The 13,358-nt window shown below is 38.7% G+C and overlaps 1 protein-coding gene across 4 annotated transcripts in view; it reads right to left on the bottom strand.

Moving 5' to 3' along the window:
* The window catches only part of LOC115218930 (ectonucleoside triphosphate diphosphohydrolase 7-like), a 64,961-nt gene that overhangs the window by 17,309 nt on the left and 34,294 nt on the right, over positions 1-13,358 (bottom strand). For 3 of the 4 annotated variants that reach the window (XM_029788948.2, XM_029788947.2, XM_036509017.1), the window contains exons 2-5: positions 12,076-12,512; positions 7,966-8,116; positions 6,442-6,605; positions 640-813 (exon numbers count right to left, since the gene is read on the bottom strand). In XM_029788948.2, the coding sequence (XP_029644808.1) occupies positions 640-813; positions 6,442-6,605; positions 7,966-8,116; positions 12,076-12,512 (926 nt within the window). The remainder of the gene's footprint in view (positions 1-639; positions 814-6,441; positions 6,606-7,965; positions 8,117-12,075; positions 12,513-13,358) is intronic. The other variant, XM_029788949.2, reaches the window with a different exon arrangement.

Genomic DNA, 13,358 nt, shown 5'->3' with positions numbered 1-13,358 from the left:
CATTGCTTGAATGCAGTAGCAGCAGAAATGGGCACGTACAGTATTTTCCATGTTGAACTTTGAGGATGAAGAAATGTGAATGAGGAATAATGAGTGATAATATCAGGTGTAGATAGGGTTGCCATGAAGTGTTATATCATTTTTAAAAAAAATCAAAATGATTGAAGGTAATGGATTTCCCATTCAAGTGATTCCCAATAAAGAAAAAATTCATTCAGTAAGATTAGTTGTAACAAATTTAGTATGGTTAATAGTAAGAACAAGATGTGAGTATTAGAGTGGATGTTTATATCTATGAAATTTTCAACCCAAGCTTGAACTAAGCAAGTGAAAAAATGAGCACAACAAAATAGGGGAGAAGTGAGGAAAAGAGGTCATGAACTCTAATATAGTAGCAATGATGGGAGCAAAGCTATTCGATATTATACAGGTACTGTTAATGCTAATGATAACAAATAAGGTATTGAGGGAGGTGTTTGCCAACAACTGCCAATAACAAGTACAAAGGCAGAATTTACTAACAATCTATTTATTGAGAGCAGGCAGAATATCAACGGTAGAGTTTGCTTAAAATTGCCTAATGTTACAATAAAGCTGAGGTGGGGTGAGGTACTGAGGGCAACGTTTGCCTGCAATTACCTGTTGAGTAATTACTGTTGGAGACAGGTGATGCAGTGAGAGAAGAGTTCACCTGCTGGTTAATGCCATTAAGGGTCTTTTCAGACAAATTGACCTTGTTTGGTGGCACAGATAAATTTATGACGTGTGAAATAGTGTTGAAGTTTTCTCCTTGGGTTCCAGCATCACAGTTAACTAGAAAAAAAAAAAAGAAATGACAAATGATAAATATAGGAGGACCCTTTAAAATGATGTAGCTTTTTTTTTAGGACTGCAGTCTTGGAGGTTGGTTCCTTGAAGACATATCACTGGAAACTGTTTTCTAAATTTTAATATTTCCAACTACATCATGCAAGAGTAATTTATAAGCTTCTGTAGATTTAGGCATTTCTATAACTTAGTAGAGCAATTGTTTCCTATATTTACGTTTTTCTTAATAAAACCAGGTGTTTGTCCCACACAAACCACTCGTGCATGATGTGGAAATGAATGTGAATTTTTTTTCTATTGAGACTAACTGGGGCAAATAGAATAAAGTTTATGAAGAAATGCTTTTCAAGATTCAAAAATGTTGTAGACAACTGTGTTGTTTGTATCTTTAGGAATGAAACAACATTCTATATACTCAGCTACCATATCTAATAAGCCTGGCTCTCAGCTTCTCTCATGGTTGAGTGAGCTTATATACAAAATAATTAACAAGGTTGAGAAACATTGATTTACTTAACATGCTGTCTGATGCAATGGAGGTTAACAACGGAGAAAGAAGTTCATTAGACCAAGACAAATATGACTGGTATATTGTTGCTTAACTCCAGGTTAGTATTCATGGGTTCATTGAGCTACATTATCCAATGTGTCAAATTTCTTTTTTTCCAACACACAAAGTGTGGTTGGAGGGAATTTTGCTGCTATTCCTAGTAGGTCAAATAACCAAATGGTTATTTTTTCTTTTTGTCCCCTTTAAACTATTGTGCAGTTGATATATTTTGCACTGGAGTACAATATACAGCCAATAGTAAAAGAGAGCCAAGAGTCAAGATTTTTAAGTAACTTAACCCTTTTATTTCCATATTTCTTTGAAATACACATTATTTATTTCAATTAATTTTGAAAATAATTGAAGTAAAATAACTGTTGTCATTAAGCTGATGCTTGAAGCATAAATTAACATAAAATTTTTAATTTAGATCGCTTTAAAGCAAGAACCAGGGCCACTTACACATGGGTTTGTATCAAAAGTGTTAAACAACTGGTTACAATAAATGATGAGAAGTTTTCTTCCAACTCCAGCTTAAAACCGTGTCAATTAAACACAAAAAGTCCCCCAAAAATTAGTAATAAGTAATTATAATTTTTATCTTAGTTCAGTTAAAGTCTTCATAAGATTTCTGTAAGTAAATGTTTATATAAGAATAGCTACAAAAATGCTAGTATATAAACACTTCTGTAGCTACACTTAGATATAGAGTATACTCTATATAGAGAGGACAGTCTTTAGTAGGTTTTCTAGCTATAGAATACATCCCATTGAAAGAGACTCTCCATTTTCCAGGATCTGTGTCACTTTGTCCTTTTTTGTCCAGTGGATTATTCTATATTTCGGACAAATATCTTTTAGAAGAAAGACAACGAAGAAATACATAATGCCTTGAACATGGTAAGATGCTACTGTGATGGTAATTGCTTATTTTTATTTTATTTCCATTATTTTTCATTTCCTTTCTCTGGTGACCTTATAATTACGTATCAAATAAAATACTTTCACGTGGATAAATTTGATTCCTCAATAGAATTATTTAATTTCACACAGAACATCAAGGACTATGGAAAGGCATCAACACCAAAACTCTTGTTACCCTTTTTACTAGAAAAATAATCAGGCAGATGGTAATATTTTTATTATATCATCTCACAAGACACTATGATACCAGTAATTAATCTAAGCATGGACATGAAGCATGATGAGAATGGGAGAAGAGAGTAACAATGATGACAACCAGGAGTCTTAGTGATGATGGTGGCAGTAGTTGTAGTGGTGGTATGATGATGAAAGTGAAGATGATAGAAGTGACGATGATGTTGATAAAAACATGATTAGAAAGGTATATATAAGTTTTCTTTCTCTATGTAGTAATTGTATGTATTATTAAGCAATTGTGTGTTATTAAGCAATTGTGTGTTATTGGGCAGTTGTGTGTTATTGAGCAATTGTGTGTTATTGAGCAATTGCATGTGTTATTGGGCAATTGCATGTGTTATTGGGCAATTACATGTGTTATTGGGCAAATGCATGTGTTATTGGGCAATTGCATGTGTTATTGAGCAATTGTGTGTTATTGAGCAATTGTGTGTGTTATTGGGCAATTGTGTGTGTTATTGGGCAATTGTGTGTGTTATTGGGCAATTGTGTGTGTTATTGGGCAATTCTGTGTGTTATTGGGCAATTGTGTGTGCTATCTAGTAATTCTGTGTGCTAACTACATGGTATCAACAATTCCGTTTGACAGTAGAGTATAACAGAGAAATAGAAACAGATGACATAAAAAAAAACATTAATTATGTTAATTGCAATTGAGAAGACCAAGTACCTTCTGCTGCAGCACTGTTATAAAACTAGAAAAACAAATAAAAAATTTTATTTTATTTTATTTCACACTTTGAGAACAATAGCATTGTTGGTTACCGATTTCTAATCAATGGAAATCAGTAACCATGTCTGACAATGAGAGTGACAAGGGAGTATCTAAACTGAGGCAGAACAAATATCTCAAGGAAATTTGATAGAAAAGTACCAGTTTTTTTTCAGCTTTCCTACTGATATTTAAATCATTAGCTAATATATGCCTAAGAAAGAAAAAAAGAAAGAAAGAAAGAAAGGAAAAAAGGAAGAAAGAAAGAAACATACATACATACATACACACATGTAACAAGGTTTCTACACAGTCTCTCTCTATAAAGTTTCATCACGTGGCTCAGTGGTTAGGAGTATTCGGCCCATGATCGTAAGGTTGTGAGATCAATACCTGGCAGTGCAATTTGTCCTTGAGCAAGATACTTTCTGTCACATTGCTCCAGTCTGCTCAGCTGGCAAAAATGATTAGTATTTGTAATTCAAACGGCCAGTCTTGTCACATTCTGTGTCATGCTGAATCTCCCTGAGAATTACGTTAAAGGGTACACGTCTGTGGAGTACTCAATAATGTGCGCATTAATTTCACAAGCAAGCTGTTTCCCGGATCAGGTCAACTGGAACCCTTGTCGTCATAACCAATGGAGTGCCAGTTATTTATTCATGGGTCAACCGTGAGGCTATGGTTATAAGATATTTGCCCAAAGTGTTGTGGGAATGCAGTGGAATTGAACAAGGCGCAGGAGTGGCTGTGTGGTAAGTAGCTTGTTTACCAGCCACATGGTTCCGGGTTCAGCTCCACTGCGTGGCACCTTGGGCAAGTGTCTTCTACTATAGCCTCGGGCCGACCAAAGCCTTGTGAGTGGATTTGGTTGACGGAAACTGAAAGAATCCCGCCGTATATATGTATATATATGTGTATGAGTGCATGCGTGTATGTTTGTGTTTGTCCCCCTAGCATTGCTTGACAACCGATGCTGGGGTGTTTATGTCCCCGTCACTTAGCGGTTCGGAAAAAGAGACCGATAGAATAAGTACTGGGCTTACAAAGAATAAGTCCCGGGGTCTAGTTGCTCGATTAAAGGCGGTGCTCCAGCATGGCCACAGTCAAATGACTGAAACAAGTAAAAGAGTAAAGAGTAAGGACCATGTGGTTGTGAAGTGAATTTACTTTAGTACACAGACAGTCATACCTGCTTAAGCACTAACTCACAACCTCAATATATCATTTCAATGTTGAAAAGTTTGTGAGTATATGTGTGCATCTCACATCAATTTAATTCTTTGCAGTTATATTTACTGATTTTCTTAATTTTTGTCTCCATAAAATCACGACTGAAATAGTTGTATGAGACTAGTCTTTGACTGTCATGCAAAAGAAATGTTCTGGCACTTTGACCATTCTTCCAGCAAGATTTTCTTCAAGTAATCTTGAATCAGTTCTCAGCAAGATTTCAGTTTGCTAATATCTAAAAGATGATTGTGGCATGATTTGAACTCAGAACTACAGTTAATTATGCAATCCAGATTAGCATAGGGCCTAAAAAACACAACTAAACATCAGGAATACACCAGTCTGAAATTAATGAGAAACCTTCTACTGACTCATTTAAACCGCTGAAGGAACCAATGAGAGAATCTTTAGGCCAATAAAAAGGCTTATAAATGGTTACTTGAATCATGTGGTCCAGTGGTTAGGGTGCTGCACTCATAATTGCTAGTTTATGGGTTCGATCCCTGGACTGGGCGGCACATTGTGTTCTTGAGCAAAACACTTCATTTCACATTGCTCTGTGGATGGGAGAGTGGAAGAATTGTTGGAGTTGGCAGAAATGCTTTAAGGTGTATCTTCAGGCTCTCTACAATCTGAGTTCAAATCCTACCCAGCTGGAGAAGGCAACAGGAAATGCTAAAGGGTTAATATGCCCCCAAAAGAATGAAATATGAAGTTGGCTGTGTTTTTATTTGGACTCAGAACTTGAAGGCAACAACTAAATTCCTCCCAAGTCTAGTCATGGTAACCAAATTGCAGCATGGTGTTTTATCTGTCACTTTACTAATTAACCATCTTTTAATACCAATAATAATAATAATGGTTTTAGATTTTTGGCACAAAGCCAACAATTTTAAGGGAGGGAGTAAGTTGATTACATCAACCCCAGTACTTGACTGGTACTTTATTTTATCAACTCCAAAAAGATGAAAAGGCAAAAGTTATCTCGGTGATTTTAAACAGAGAAGAAAAAGAGCTGGAAAAAATGCTACTCAGTATATTATTTGATGTGTTAATGATTTTGCCAGCTCACTACCTTAACAACAACAACAATAATAATAATAATGGTTTCAAATTTTGCCACAAGGGCAGCAATTTTGGGGGAGGGGATGAGATGATTACATCGACCCCAGTGTTCAACTGGTACTTATTTTATGAACCCCGAAAGGATGAAAGGCAAAGTTGACCTCGGCAGAATTTGAACTCAGAACGTAGCCACAGGCAAAATACCGTTAAGCATTTCGTCCAGCATGCTAACAATTCTGCCAGCTCACCACCTTAATAATAATAATATAATAATAATAATAATCCTTTCTATTATAGGCACAAGGCCTGAAATTTGGGGGATGGGGTAGTCGATTACATCGACCCTAGTACTCAGCTGGTACTTAATTTATAGACCCTGAAAGGATGAAAGGCAAAGTTGACCTCGGCGGAATTTGAACTCAGAACGTAGCAATGGGCAAAATACCATTAAGCATTTCATTCAGTGTACTAACAATTCTGTCAGCTTGCCACCTCAAAAGTAATAATAATAATAATAATAATAATAATAATAATGGTTTCAAACTTTGGCACGAGGCCAGCAAGTTTGGGGAAGGGGTAAATTGATTACATTGACCCCAGTGCTTGACTGTTATTTTATTGATTTGACACAAGGCCAGCAAGTTTGGGGAAGTGGGTTAGTTGAGTACACGACCCCAGTGCTCAACTGGTACTTATTTTATCAACCCCCGAAAGGATGAAAGACAAATTCAACCATAGCAGAATTTGAACTCAGACTGTAAAGATAGACAAAATGCTGCTAAGCATTTTGCCCAACATGCTAACAATTCCGCCAGCTTACCACCTTGATGATAATAATAATAATAATAATGATAATAGTAATAATAACAACAATGATAATAAAGGCACTTACCTTCAATGCCATGAGCAAACTTGTTTAAGATATAGTTGACAGCAATCCAACCATAGACACCTTCTTGTTTGCCAGTGATAACTTCAAAATTATTCTTAGCCACAACAAATTTGAAATACTTTGGTATGGATGTTTGCAGTTCTTCCAAAATACTGGCTTGGGCACTAGCAAGAAGAGAGGAGGGAAAAAGAATAAATGAATTCTTAGGGCAGAGAAAGAGCATAATTCCAGTTTCCACAGCACTAAGTGAACTGAGAACAAATCTTTCTACGTAGAGGAAAGCAGACTAATTGCAGTATTCTTTAGAAAATTGCAACAGAATAAAATCATGATCTTTGAGTTACCATATCTGATGGTATATAAGATTTCCTTTTTTTTTTTTAAATCTTAAAATGTCACCCTGGGTCCCATATTTGGTGTTGGGCCTATATTATATACATTAAAGTACTAAAAATCGTTTTTACATTTCCTGAATATGCACTGCTTGTCTGGGTTGGATAGGTCTAAGAATTGCATCATACTCCAATGTCTACTTTGGCATGGTTTCTACAACTGAATGCCCTTCCTAACACCAACCACTCTATAATGTATCCTGGGTGCTTTTTCATGACTCCAGCACTAGAGAGGTTAGAATGCAGCTTGCAAGATTACAAGCTCTATAAATTTTTCAATAGTGACCTCTGATAAGAATTACTTATATTGTCTACTCCATTTGCATTTTTCAATGCACCCTTCCACCAGTCACATTCTAGATAACAAGAATGGGAAGATCTTTTATGAAACCATATATGGCAGTAGCAATATTTACTGCTGAATTTTACACATCATCATCGTTTAATGTCCGCTTTCCATGCTAGCATAGGTTGGACGATTCGACTGAGGACTGGTGAACCAGATGGCTGCACCAGGCTCCAATCTGATCTGGCAGAGTTTCTACAGCTTGATGCCCTTCCTAACGCCAATCACTCCGAGAGTGTAGTGGGTGCTTTTAAAGTGCCATTGGCAAGAGGGCCAGTCTGGCGGTACTGGCAATGGCCACGCTCAAAAAGGTGTTTTTTATGTGCCACCTGCACAGGAGTCAGTCCAGCAGCACTGGCAATGACCTCGCTCAAATGTTTTGTTCACGTGTCAGTGAGGCAACGCTGACAATGATCATGCTCAAATGATGCTCTTTACGTGCCAGACAGCTGCTCTGGCAGTGATCCCACTTGGATGGAGCTGTTAGCGCTCCACTAGCATGGGTACCAGTCATTGAATTTGGTTCAATTTCGATTTCACTTGCCCCAACAGGTCTTCGCAAGCAGAGTTTAGTGTCCAGTGAAGGGAGGGTGCCAGTCGACGAATTTGGTTTGATTTCGAATTTTAGATTTATTTTAAAACTTAAACTCAATTCCATATTGTTCTCTCACCCGTTCTTTGCATTTTTGTGTGAAGAACCTTCAGGCAGCATAAATCTTAAAAAAAAAAAGGTAAAAAAAAATAAAGAGAGCATTGAAATATCTTCAAAATCATGTCACTGCTTACCTTGCAGGCAAAACTCTCATGCCAGCAGTGGCAAGAATATATAACAGAGTCTCAGAATGCTTCACTTCTGGTATATTTTTGGCAGCATAGGATAACAATGGATGTAGATATTTGCTTGCTGCGGATGGATTAGAAGCAAATGTTGATAAACCTACAAGAAACAGAAAAACCAAAAATGAAAACGATAAAGATACACATAAGAGCAATGACTACAATCAGGATATTTCTACATTTAATATAATAAATAATAAATGCGCCCTTTTAAAGCCTAGCCGGGCTCACGGGCGTGGTTTCCTGGTTTCAATGGCGTATGTGTTCCCCGGCTGGACAGGACACCAGTCCATCACAGCGTTACTCATTTTTGCCAGCTGAGTGGACTGGAGCAATGTGAAATGAAGTGCTTTGCTCAAGAACACAACGCGTCGCCTGGTCCAGGAATCGAAACCACAATCTTACGATCATGATGCTAACACCCTAACCACTAAGCCACGTGCCTCTACATTTCTACATTTACATCTATATTTTTTTTGAGCATTCATCTATGAAGAAGAACAAGCCTTTGTGTTTTCAATAGTTATTACTTGGTTGTGAGAAGTGAATGACCAGCATTAAATTCATTAATTATCAGGAATTAGAGCATTTAATCAAGTATACGTCACAATATTTTATACTTGATTCTAACTGAATAAAGCTAGGGTGCAACTTACAAACAGAGCAAAAACAAAACTATGACAGGAAAAAATTCTGTACCAAGACTTAACACTAAATAAGGGGTGAAATTTGCACAGAAGTAAAGCATTTCTCTTATGATCAAAAGAGCCCCACAGAGGATAATAATTGCATAAGGCTGTAAGCTGAGGTATCCAAATCCTCTTGAAGGGATACAAAATGAAATTAATACCTCTCAGAAGCCTTATACTCTTTACTCTTTTACTTGTTTCAGTCATTTGACTGCGGCCATGCAGGAGCACCGCCTTTAGTCGACCAAATCGACCCCAGGACTTATTCTTTGTAAGCCTAGTACTTATTCTATCGGTCTCTTTTGCCAAACCGCTAAGTTACAGGGATGCAAACACACTAGCATCAGTTGTCAAGCGATGTTGGGGGGAAAAAAGCAGACACACAAACACACATATATATATACATATATACGACGGGCTTCTTTCAGTTTCTGTCTACCAAATCCACTCACAAGGCTTTGGTCGGCCTGAGGCTATAGTAGAAGACACTTGCCCAAGGTGCCACGCAGTGGGACTGAACTCGGAACCATGTGGTTGGTAAGCAAGCTACTTACCACACAACCACTCCTGTGCCTATGGTGGGTTGATGTAATTTTTAAATGTGAAAGTTCCAAGAAATTTTTAAAGATTCATAAGAGTTAATGCTTCACTCTGGTTGTATGATGTAAATAGTATGAAATAGAAATTTAATCCTGTATTGAATACCAGACAGCAACATTCACTGAAAATCTGGTACCTATTTGCAAGAACAAAGATTAAGGCTTTGCAAATGGCCTTGTAAAATAAGTTATTGATGTCCATAAAAAGCTATAGATAAAAATAAATTACAATGAGTTAATTTGTCATGAAAGTGTACCAACCACATGGTTCCGGGTTCAGTCCCACTGCGTAGCACCTTGGGCAAGGGTCTTCTATTATAGCCTCGGGCCGACCAAAGCCTTGTGAGTGGATTTGGTAGACAGGAACTGAAAGAAGCCCGTCGTATATATGTATATATGTATGTGCGTGTATGTTTGTGTGTCTGTGTTTGTCACCCTAGCATTGCTTGACAACCGATGCTGGTGTGTTTAAGTGCTGGGGTCGAGTTGCTTGATTAAAGGCGGTGCTCCAGCATGGATGCAGTCAAAATGACCGAAACAAGTAAAAAGAGTAAAGAGAGAGTATACAATGCTTCAGATACTTGTCCTTCTTGAGAGAAAGGAATAATGCTTTCAACACTAAGTTGCAAATAAGTGAATGACAAAAGGAAATGGAGGAATTTTGTCAGGAGATAGATTTGAAGAAAGGGAGGAGGAAAAGTTAGATGTAGGAATAGTTAGTTAGTTAGTTAATTTGGCTCAAAAGCAAATAGCAAGGCCATGTAGGGGGACATGGAGTTAAGTACAGGGTGGTGTTCATGTAAAGAGTTCAGGCCACTTGAGGTCCAGGGAGGCTTTGAACAAAGCGGTCGTCGGCATCTTCACCATCTCGTCTGGCAGCTTGTTCCACGGATCCGCAACCCGGACGGAGAAAGCTCCTCTCCTTCGATTGAGATGAAATCGTCGCAGGTAGAGCTTTTCGGAATGACCCCGCAGCCGACGCTCTGGAGCAGGAGTGAAGAACAGCTCTTTCGAGAGGTTACACTTTCTGCTTATGATGTTGTGGGCGAGAATGAGATCACCACGGCGGCGGCGTTTTTCAAGAGAATAAAGGTCGAGCGTCCTCAGCCTTTCTTCGTAGGACAAATTTTTGAGACCATGAACCATGCGGGTAGCCAGCTTCTGGACTCTTTCGAGATGCTGTATGTCTTTGAGGAGATAAGGAGAAGAGGCTTGAATCCCATACTCCAATATGGGTCTCACCAGCGTGACATAGAGTGGTAGGAATATGGCTGCTGTGAGCATTCCGAATGACCGTCGAATCAAGAACAGAATTCCGCGTGCTTTGTTGGCAGCATGGACGCACTGGGCCGAAGGCGAAAAGGAGGAATCCACCAAGATACCCAGGTCCTTTACCTGATCGGTCCTCTCCAGCAGCAGACGACCCGGCTCGAAATCAAGTTGAGTTGCAGGAGTAGAGCCGACAGGCAGATGACAGCACTTTGGACACGTTCAGACACAGGTCCCAATCGTTAGACCACTTCCAAATTTGGTGGAGGCATCGACGAAGATCCTCTATATTACCGTGAGGAGCGACCAGTTTGATATCGTCGGCAAATAGAAGGGTGTGTTGCGTGAGGTCGTCGGGCAAGTCATTTATGAAGACTAAGAACAACAAGGGCCCAAGCACTGAACCTTGAGGCACGCCACTGCTCGCACTGGAGACGTCGGACCGTGAACCATTAACTTGGACTTGGAAGGAGCGATCTGAGAGGAAGGCACCAACCCATCGTATAATATCCGGATGGAAACTATATGCTTGAAGCTTGACAAGTAATAGGCGGTGGTTTACCGAGTCAAAAGCTTTGGCAAAGTCCAATAAAACGATGTCAACAGCATCACTATCATCGAGGATGCGCGTCACCAATTCTTCTATTACTAGTAAGTTGGTCAAGCATGATCTCTTCGGCACGAAGTCGTGTTGGGAATCAGAGATAGAGGCTGTGTTTAGGAGGTGGAGCATCATACTTTTCTTAAGGATGGTTTCGAACATCTTGCTGATGTATGATAGGAGAGGAAAAAGTAGAGCAAGGATAATCAAAGAAGTAGGTAAGTGAGGTAGGAGAAAAGAGCAAAAGAGTGAAGAGATTAAAAACAAAGGGACATCACAAGTTTCTTGGACTCCACATCTTACCATATACTTTACTCTCTTGCTTATTTTTTCTATACATTATAAAAAGCATTATAAAATAGGCGCAGGAGTGGCTGTGTGGTAAGTAGCTTGTTTACCAACCACATGGTTCCAGGTTCAGTCCTACTGCGTGGCACCTTGGGCAAGTGTCTTCTACTATAGCCTCGGGTCAACCAAAGCCTTGTGAGTGGATTTGGTAGACGGAAACTGAAAGAAGCCTGTCGTATATATGTGTATATATATATATGTGTGTGTGTGCATGTATGTTTGTGTGTCTGTGTTTGTCTCCCAAGCATTGCTTGACAACCGATGCTGGAGTGTTTACGTCCCTGTCACTTAGCGGTTCAGCAAAAGAGACTGATAGAATAAGTACTGGGCTTACAAAGAATAAGTCCCGGGTCGAGTTGCTCGATTAAAGGCGATGCTCCAGCATGGCCGCAGTCAAATGACTGAAACAAGTAAAAGAGTAAAGAATAAAGAGTATATAAAACTGAGTTATGAATTTTATTCCAAACTGAATTTCCTCTATGTGTAATAAATATTTGACAAACAATAATTATTAACTTTTTCTTTGCATTAAAATGTACCAAATTAACCTCACCTGGTGTGATCTTCTTCACTACTGGCTCTCCAGATGTTTCCCGAAGCTGAGTAATGTACAGGAGTTCATTAGGGTTTCCGGAATGTGTTGGCCATTGATATACATACACACGACTGCCACTGCTCCCACAATCAATCACAATACCATAGTGGTAGCGCTGAGTTGAGGAGCTGCCATGGTCATCTGCGTTCTGTTGAAAGCTGCCATACGAAGAGGCTGCAGACACAAGCGAAGGGTATATTGAATCCAGCTTCTGGTGTTTGTGTATTGACGGAGTGTGATATATGTTTGAATGTCGTAGCTCCAGAAACATTATCAGAGCAATAGTGTAGAGAACCAACAGAATAACTACAATAATCACGCATTTCAGAGAGAGCGTGACGGTGACTGGAGTGCTGGGGGTTGACGTGAGGTAACGACACCAGCTGCATGTGATCCTGCAAAGGAAAACAGAACTTTAGAAACTGCATCATTAAATGATACAACAAACTGTTGCTTGAACAAGAAGGTTAATATTTTATTACTGAAAAAGAAAAAAAAAAAAAAAAATGAAAAAGAGAAGGAATACAAACAAATGTAGAAACATTTCAAGGTTTGCAAACTAAGACATATAACAAGGATTTAAAAAGAAATCAAAAATAAAGTCAACCCCAGCAATATTTAAACACAGAACAAATAAATGCTGACCTTGGTTGTATAATACATCTAGCTCAGCACTTTAATGTCAGCCATACTTTCACTCTATCTCTCTATCTTTCATACATACCCCCACCCCACCACACCACACACACACACACACTAATAGACCCAGTTATTCAGATACTGCATGTATTCTGGTTTTTAGAATATGTACACTGTATTCCTGCATGTTGTAAGAGACAGCATTCAGAAAGATGTCCATCTGAAAACACCCACTTCAAAAAGCCCCTGTCCATCCCATGTCGTTGTAGAAGAGGGAGAAGGGATGTTGATGATGATGATGATATTTCTTAAGAATCGATTCTTGTTTGTTTGGTGAGTACCAAGATCTCTCTTAGATCAAAACCTACTGTCTTAAAAACAAAGAAAAATTAGACAATGTAACCCTACAAATAGACAGGATGGCTATGACAAGAGTGTCTGAGATATCTGCTCAGTTTCATGCTAAAGAGAAGTGAGCGAAGGGGACAGGGCTAAGGTATTGTTGTCATTAGCTGCTGATTAAGAAACACACTTAGTGACCGGCTGTTCACATGTTGTAAGTTTAACAGGCAGACTTGTTGTACAACATAGGCCAACACATG

Source organism: Octopus sinensis, linkage group LG14 (assembly GCF_006345805.1).
Source record: "Octopus sinensis linkage group LG14, ASM634580v1, whole genome shotgun sequence".
NCBI classification, from domain to species: Eukaryota; Metazoa; Mollusca; class Cephalopoda; order Octopoda; family Octopodidae; genus Octopus; species Octopus sinensis.
The sequence above is the reverse complement of the archived record's forward strand: the minus strand, read 5'-3'. Positions and strand labels throughout refer to the sequence as shown.